A 9,099-nucleotide genomic window follows, 5' to 3' on the forward strand; every position below is an offset into this window, starting at 1 on the left:
GATTCCTTTGCCCACAAAATTTACCCCTGAGACTCCCCTTCAAAAAAACCGTGGATCCGCCCTTGGATATCATTGCCATCTTGCATTGTCCCCGGGGGGCACTCCCATATATGGACTATGGAATATGGGGATGATCCGTTGAACAGGGTATGGTTTTTCGAGCTTCTTATTATAAACAGGGTATGCAATTTCACTCAAGGTCCAAATTCTTCCTGAGTTTCTTGTCATATTCAGGATTTCTACTTTCGTATTGACTGAAACTGGTTATTATGGTCATAAAAAAATGATACGTGAGATGACATGATAATTGAAACAGGAACTCAGTGCAATAAATTATATCTTTTATCATAAACAGGGTCCACAAATTTGAGTTTTTTTATCATAAACAGGGTACCCCTTCAGAATCCCAGCAGAACACCCCTACCCAAATTCTGGTGGAGTACCCCCCCCCTCCCCCTCCCCCGGGGCACTGTCTAATCATTTAAAGTGCCTATCACCCTTCTGACAATATTCTCAGTATTGATTCTACTTTGGGTAAGTAGTTGAATAACCGGAAATAGTTTGAGTGCGGCTTCTTGAAGTTATAAAGGTTTTTCCATGTCATATGCTAATGTTGTGACGTATGAGGAGGCATTTATTGTTATTTGTTCCTCGTAATTCGAAACATCGGCTTCTATGTCAAAAATAGCTTGCAATAATTTCTATAAGAGCAATGGGAAAAACACCGACGTATTTCAAATTTAATTTATCTGTACCAGTAGTGTTTTGTATATTAAATGATTACTCCTCGATAGAAAAACCTTTAAAACTTCAAGAAGTCGCACTCAAAATATGAATTTTTTCTAAACACGACGATCAATGCTTGTTTTCAATACCTCTTTATAGCTTAATTAATGAACAGATTTAATTTTAATTCTATAACTCACTTTTGCTATCCAAGCTAATGTTCTCAAGCTTACAGGTTTCTACTGTTGTAGGCCATAACATAATGCTACAGCTGTTGTTGTAAATATGACGATCGCAAATTTGTATTTATTTATTTATTTATTTATTTATTTATTTATTTATTTATTTATTTATTTATTTATTTATTAGTTTCGCCATATATTAAACTGGAAATATAATAACTGAAAAATACTGTGATATATATGACAGGGTGACCGCAAAAGCGTTAAACCAATTACTGCGGGCCCAAAATAATGTCTTAAATGAAACTAGTGCATAAAGATAATTCAAGTAGATATATTGAAATATTTGAATCAAATAACTAACAACAGGAGGTAGCAAGAGCGAGGCTTCTGCAAGAGTTACATTTTAAAGCAAACTGTTTTGAAAGTACGTGGGTCGTAACAGTTGTAACTGTCCAGTGACGTTACGTAGTAACTTAACATGGTGCGTTTAAATGAGTTCGAGAGGTGACGAAAAACATCAAATATAAAATCGTATGTGGATAAATCCTGAATAAATGTTCTACGAAATATAAAATGCGACTTTTTTAACGAAGTTCTTGAAGTGCAGGTCTTGTTCTTCCACAATCTCGCTACTCGCAAGCACTTTTCGTACTATATCTAGCAGAATTGCTTGCCAACTTGTAAATCAATCCAAAAGTGACAATGAACTATGAATTAGTATCCAAATGTTTAGCGTTCTCAGCTAGGAACTGAACAAATAAACTTACATTTTTTTAGAATGTCCTGAGACTTGTTATTCGTCTTGTAGAGATTGATGATTTTAGAAAAGTGAGAAAATGGCGCGGAAAAAAATCAGCACGCGTCGAAAATTCCCCGCCTTCGCAAGGAAGCCATGATAGTGTATGTTGTCATTTAAAAAGAATTGTTTAAAGTTGCAAACCTTCGGTTTATACCTCAAGAGAAAAAATGGCTACGGAAAAGCCTTGTTTTTTTGCGGCTCGTTCGAGAAACTCGAGTGACACATGCTCTCTCAAAGTCGCTAGAGTAGAAGTACAAGAGGCAAGGGCGTGTGGGGTTTTAAGGCAAAAAAAACGGTCTTAAACGGTTAAAGCGACAGAGCCTTGCAGCGGCTCAATAGCTGCTTGCCCAAAACGTCTTTTTCCGGTATTCGATAAAATTGCCGGAGTTACACACATTTGTGTAAAACATTTAACGGAGGCAGACGGTTCGAGTTTCATCACTTTGCAAGAAAACTACTCTGGACCAAGTCCCAGAAAGGTATTTCTTTTTTACACAAATTATTGATAAACAATTTATAAAATTATATATTAATGTTTCTAATCGTATAGAGCATTGTAAAATTAATAGTCAATGTGTTATGTAAATGTCAATTGTCAGTTTTAATTATTTTAAAATTGCTTTTAGCAAATGAACCCCACCCCCCAAAATAGCATCAACTTCTTTTATTAATCATTTCACAAAGTAAATGAAATAATTCAATATCAATAAAAAACACTTACCCTTTCAAACAGATAATTATTTTATCTTATCAAAATTTCCCCTCTTACGAATATAAATCATCATCATCATCATCATGATCAACACTATCAGCGTCATCATTATCACCATCATCGTATTCATCATTATCATCGTCATCAACTTTGTCGTTGTCGTCATTGTCGTCCACGTCATGATGATGGCCTTACCCCACCAAATCGTTTCATCACTTCTAAGATCGCAATCATTGTTCTTCCTTTAGGATAAAAAGTTAGCCAAACAAAACGTCAAAGGTCCCAAGACTTGGATTCGTGAAGGAGCTGACGAAGAACCTGTTGATTTCATGGACTCCAAAATAGTCTAGAGAGTTTCAGGTAAGCTGGCGGACATCTTATATGGTGCGATAGATTTTTCTATTTTTTCCACTCTTCTTTTTGCCTGGAAAACCAAATAAACACCAAGTTCAACGATGTTTTTCATGGAAAATCTATAGAATGAGACTTTTTCCATACTTTTGGTTGAGAAAGTAGCTTTTAGACCTGCAATTATTAGCTTTTTTGATGGAAAATGGATAGTTCAATTCCACGTCTTAGGATATATAAGGAATTGGAAACAAGAAATTGGATGTATTTTGATGGAAAGCGCATGGTGCAGTACCATTTTTCTCGATTATTTGATACTTAGTACTAATTCCGAAGTGCCGGCCAATATTTACCGTTTTCACGCTGGTACAAAATCTTTAAAACAATATACTGCCCCCAGCAAATAAACGTTCTTCCCACAAACTTTATGCTTGATTGATTCCAGCTACCGATCCAAGTAAAGGAACTAAACGAAAACACAATGACGAATTTGAGATTTCCAAAGATGGCAGACTCATTATCCCGGATGAGAATGACGAGGACGATGAGGAGACTGGTACCAAGCGTAAGAAGAAGCGAGGTCAGTACCTGCCGCCGTTTCTCGTAAAAGGAATAAATAGAAATGTTTATTAAGAGTTTATTATGGTGTGCTTTTGTTTATGTTGGTGTTGCTTTGTTGAACAGCTCTTGATAAACTTGATGAAGAAGATGACTTAGAAGATCAAATCAAGGTATTAAGTGAATAAATAAATGAATGATGGATGGCTTGCTATTGTTCACATTCTAAAATAACGGTTTTCTCAGGCTTATCATTTGGACAGGGGTTTAGGTCACTGTGAATTAAAATAACCACCATGGGATTTCTCCAAACTCTTCACTGGGACAGAGAAATACTCGTGGATGCAAATTGGGATATGGAAGTTTGTCACCACCCTGTGTAACCCATTTTACTGATTTCTTTCTTTACCACGTTAACAGGATCTTGGAGCTAAACGAAAGAGAGCTAAACAAGGTGAGGAAGATGAAGAAGAGGATGAAAGAAAACCAAGTAATCGAGGTGGGAGCGCGTTTGGATCTGAGTACAAAGCAAAACGTGCTGGAGGAGATGTGAAAAGGAAAGGAAAGCCTGACCCTTACGCGTACTTACCTCTGAATAGAAGCTCTTTAAACAAAAGGTATGGATTATTTGACACCAGTTAAGCACGGCACGGTCATAGTACGAAATTTTACAGTATGAGATCACTGCGCATCCAATTATAATGCTGGCACACGGTACCGTCACGGTCACGGTACGGCGTCTGAGATCACTGCGCATCCAATTATAATGCTGGCACACGGTACCGTCACGGTCGCGATTATTTTCTTAGATTCAGTTTTTAAACTTGTTCTTTTTCTCCACAGAAAACAGCGCAAAGCAGCAGGCCAGTTTCAAAGTCTCGTGCGAGCAACAAAAAAGGGCTCATCAAAGGTCAAAGGTCACCGGCAAGGAAAAGCAAAATAACAAGTACAATAACGCCCTTTACTTAATTATTAGCTATTAATCTTTATTACGTACAGCGAATTTAATTTTTATTAAACCCTGCCTAAATACAGCAATACAAGAGGAACAAAATTATCGCGTTTCTTTAGTGGGCTCCCCTTGGTCCGACCCAGTCCATTACGACTTTTTGGCACAGGAAGCCCCAAATTGTTTTTTCACCCAGTTGGTATTTATAGTAATAGTTATGATTCTAAAACAAGACTGGAGAACTGATTTAAGGAAGAAAAAAACTTATTAACAGGCTGGAAATACAAATATTGGACGCCATGTGACGTCATAGCCACCACGTTGGCCTATCGTTGATTTAGTCCTTTTGCTGTCATCCAACATGGCGTGTCTTTTGGGAATGTTTTGTTAACATGAAACTGACGTGCCGATTATGGTGGTTATGTAGGCTTCCTTCTGGTCACCCTCTTCTATCTTGGTCGTTTCAACCATTTTTGCTTTCGAAATGAGTTCACATTCAATCCTACTAGTATCAACTTATGACTTTTCATTATGGCCTCACATTAACTAATACTAATATACGAGTGTATATGAATAAATATGATGACTATTATGCCTGCTTTGCACAATAGTCCAGTTTCAAGTTCCAAATTACCGCTGTGTTTCTTGATTACAGGCTCATTTACTCAGGCTTAGCCTCAAATCAGTGTCTAATTACTCGCAAATACCAACGGTAAAGTAAAGAATGCACAAGTTCAAAAATACGAACACTTTGAAACTTGACGGACCTTGACTGGAACACGTGAATATTCTTCACAAAATCGAGGCTTAGCCTGAGCAAATGAGTCTGTAATCAAGAAACACAGCGGTAATTTGAAACTCGAAAAGGATCTATTCTCATCATTGCGATAAGACTATCACAGCAATAGCTATGCCTTGTAAAATTTACGCGTTTCAAGCAAAATAATTACGATTATTAATATTTATGATGATTATTGTCTAAACGTAACCGCTAGTAACTAAACACCTTCTGGTAATCAATGTTTGAAATCGCCTTTTGGCCGTATTTTCATCTCGATTCTCTTCAGAGATTGCTTTATGCCTTTCCATTGCATCCAGATAATGCCCATTCCATCTATATCAACTTGACCTGGTGCCTGATAGTACTGTCCATTCGGGCAGGTCTCGTGACATCCGTTATACCACCACGCCCCTTTGTAAACATCTGCACAGTTTTTGTGCTGGAAATTAGCCACCCATTGGTCATTGTCACGGTCATAGGTTGAAAACTCCATGTTGTTGTGTTCAACCATGGCATCTCCTGCATTTCCTGTGGAATATTTATGCTATTCAATTTGATGTTTTGAGCAGCCAGTCAACCGGTTGTTCGGTCGGTTGATCGGTCGGCCGGCCAGTCACTCACTACACTACACTCACGCACTAATTCACTCACTACAAGAAGATATAACTAGCTAAAAACTAGCGTGAGCTGCGTCGGTGTTTCTAATGAAACAGTAATGATAAAAAGGTAAATTATACACCGTGAAAAGATGAATTTCATCTTTTTACGGTGTATAATTTACCTTTTTCATCATCACTCATTACAAAATTATTAACACTAACCTGAAAAACCTCCAATATCGAGGCGATAGTTGTCAGACTCGTCACCAACTATGAAATGATCATATACTGCATATCTCTTGTTCCCATCAAAGTCCTCCATATCTATCCGCAGTTTGTAACCACCCTGTGACGTCATAGCATGCATATTGTCCAATCCCAACCAGTATTCTCCTAGCTTGTTACCAAACCCCTTCTTGTACTGGGCCCAGTTACGGAAGAAATTAACAGAGCCGTCTATTCGTTTCTGAATGACTGTCCATCCTCCCCCAGCAGTTGTCATATCACAGTAAACATATAATGAGAGAGAAGGTATGGGAGCGATGTTGTAGACGGCGTTACGTCTGCCATTGTTCTTGTACACTTCAGCACACGTTTTATGGATTGGGCGCTGAAAGCAAGTGGAAATGTAAGATTTCTTTTGATCACGCTTCAGCAAACTACAGACAGAAACATGTTTAATTCATGAGCCGTTGTTTCAGGGCGTCGATAAAATTTCAAATAAAGCGAGTCTGTGATAAAAGGTAATTTGTATCTTCTAAATTCATAAATGACTCTTTTAATTTCCTAGATAACAGGTTATTGCAAGGATATTTGAATAACTTCGTTTCCGGTGTTTTATTCTACACTTCATGAGATCGAAGGTCGTAAATCACAGCTCAGTCAAGCAACAAAAAAGAGTTGATTTGGTGGCAAGCTTTCTCTATCAGCACAATAACTTAAGCATTAAAATAATGTCAGTTTGACACATCTAAACATTTAGTAAATCGTAAATATTTAGGCGCCCATCCTTTCGTCTATCGCATTGTTGAGAACAAGTTTAGCTTGTACGTTTTCCATCCTTCCTTTTTCGAATGCAAAGTGAAATATTTTTAATTCTTCGCTTTTTTCGTATCTCAGTTTTCACCTGTCCGGTTAAAAAGAAAAACGCTTTATTTTGATTACGAAACGTAAAAATAGAAGGCTGCATGCGACGCTAGATATTTTTTACTTTACTCAAGCGCTATCACTCTGTCTATCAGTGATGAAGTATTTCACACCGACACGTATCCTAACTAAATATGTGATTTAGGTTTCTATTATAATCCTTCATGACAACAAAAGAGTATAGACAAACTAAATTAAAATGAATTTCCAATATCCTTTTCAAATAGTTAGTTTTTTTTTTGTTTGTTTTGTTTTGTTTTGTTTTTTTGCAGGGGGGGGGGGGGGGCTGTGTTGCGAAGCATTTAAACGTGTAATAAGAACAAGGTGACTTTTTTTCTATTACTAGAAAAGTAAAAAAATAAAAAAATAGATAAATAAAAATATCATAATTATAGCAGGTTATCTTTTTGATATATTGTTTATATCTGAAAATCATGGTATTTATCACAATTAACAAACCATGCATTGATCGTAAACCCATTAATAGTTATTAAATGGTTTTAGTACTAAATTTTCAAAAATATATTCTGGGTATAATAGTGATTACTTTGATTTAAAAAGCAAAACTTACATGCACTGATATGTGTTGATATGTTTTGTCTTGGATCTTCTGAGACAGTGCTTCAGGTTGGTCATACGTGTCTTTAATAATCAGTTCACATAAGTGAAGACCATCAGCGTCTTTCTTCTTGTAGTTGACTGACTTACACGAGTCTCCCATGCGAGAACATCGACCTATACACTCCATATCATCGTACACTCGCACTCTCTTGACATTAGTACCTTTGCTGAGAAGCTTTTGGTTTCTCTCTACCGAGTAGTATCGATAATGAACATTGTCCGTTAGCAGAACTGGAAAATACTCTGTTTCTGTCTGAACTGTTGGATTTATTAAGTAATGAATCGTAAGAATTGTTTGCAAAATGGCGAGAAAACTGTTAGCACTTTTCATGGCTTTGTTCATTTGTCGTACAGCTAGCAGCCGTCTTGAGTTCTCTTCATGTCTAAAGTACTTTGAAGTGCGCTTATGTATACAGATGTTGCAGAATAAACATGAGTAGTTTCAAAATTACTGCGAAGAGCAAAAAAAAAATCAAAATTAATTCCTTTTTGCAATCTTTTTGACAACTGTAATCCCTAAACTTAAAGCCGAACCGTTAAACTTACCAAGCTTTCAGTAAAATCGTATAAAGAAGACACTCCCTTAGTTCTTGACACTTCTTGACTCTTGACTAGGCTTCCCTGCCTTTTCTAAGATCTCAACGATTCTTTAAAATTAAAAATGCATATTGGTTTTAACCTGTTATATTTCAAGAAGTAATCCCGACGATTCGTTGATCTATTTTGACAGTTTTAGGGCCTTAGTTCATACATATTTCTTAGAGTGCACGAAAAACGCCTGGTTACACTCAAACTCCCATTCAAAACTGACTCTTGTCTCGTCCTGATTCGATCACTTAGACAACGCTGTCAACGTCCAATATGAATTCAATTCTATCCGCAAACATTCTTATTTTTTTAACATTATTGTATTAATATTCCTTCAAGGCGCGACTGATAATTTCCGTAGGTAGATGGCAATAAAGAAGTGCTTACATTCTGATTTAGCTGAAAATATTAAATCTGTCCAATGCCGAATCTTTTTAATTATTTTTTTTCTTTTGAAAACCCCTAGTTTTATTAAACACTGCGCTACACACAGTCTAAATAAGCAGAAGCACTAGAAATTCACTGATATTATTCATTATATCATGTAAACCGATGGTCATTTCCTTGCTTTAGGGTTTAAATTCTTACAAAGTCGGCACTAATATACTATATAATAATTACGAATTGAGGAGAGAATTATCCCCCTTTATCAACTCGAAAAAAATAACACTTCAGACCACATGCCATTTCCCTGGGTATACTTTCTTTATCTTGGTTTCACGAGTCACGTGAGGCTGATTGAGTGGGAATCTTATTGGCAGCCATTTTGTTTTTACAGCGGCTTCCTTAGGACCTTAGCGTCGGGTCTTCGTTCGATTCCTGCGTACGCCAAGATGAGAGTTTGTGTGATGTGTTTTTCTTTCTGAGGGTTGTAACTCCGTCTTTTTTCCTCTGTCTTGACACTCTACCCATTTTATTCGCACTCACATTATCAAAAGCATGAAGACCAAGACGTTGTGCCCACCAAGTCATGATTGTTTCAGGGTTGGCTGAATTCAATAAAAGTGCCTCCACCTCCTTGTGTAACTACCACTAAAATAACCCCTTTTTAGTGATTCGTTGACTTATGAAACATTAGAGAATTGTA

At 36.8% G+C, this 9,099-nt stretch overlaps 2 protein-coding genes across 2 annotated transcripts; one reads left to right on the plus strand and one right to left on the minus strand.

Moving 5' to 3' along the window:
• The first annotated feature begins 1,877 nt into the window (after nt 1-1,877).
• On the plus strand, nt 1,878-4,271 carry LOC148912195 (RRP12-like protein). Its single transcript, XM_089027986.1, has 5 exons — nt 1,878-1,980; nt 3,216-3,350; nt 3,455-3,501; nt 3,749-3,945; nt 4,172-4,271. The coding sequence occupies exons 1-5, from the start codon at nt 1,878-1,880 to the stop codon at nt 4,269-4,271; spliced, it is 582 nt and encodes a 193-aa protein (XP_088884112.1).
• A 4-nt stretch (nt 4,272-4,275) lies between these two features.
• LOC148912196 (microfibril-associated glycoprotein 4-like) lies at nt 4,276-8,166 on the minus strand. Its single transcript, XM_089028281.1, has 4 exons — nt 7,971-8,166; nt 7,375-7,875; nt 5,880-6,267; nt 4,276-5,586 (listed from the first exon to the last, which is right to left on the minus strand). Exons 2-4 carry the CDS (start codon nt 7,765-7,767, stop codon nt 5,294-5,296), a joined length of 1,074 nt encoding a protein of 357 aa, XP_088884407.1. The 5' UTR covers nt 7,768-7,875; nt 7,971-8,166; the 3' UTR covers nt 4,276-5,293.
• Between the last annotated feature and the right edge of the window lie 933 nt (nt 8,167-9,099).

This window comes from Actinia tenebrosa, unplaced genomic scaffold (genome assembly GCF_029948245.1).
Source record: "Actinia tenebrosa isolate PJP-AT-01 unplaced genomic scaffold, QUT_ActTen_1.0 PGA_scaffold12__29_contigs__length_12842862, whole genome shotgun sequence".
In the NCBI taxonomy this organism is placed as follows: domain Eukaryota; kingdom Metazoa; phylum Cnidaria; class Anthozoa; order Actiniaria; family Actiniidae; genus Actinia; species Actinia tenebrosa.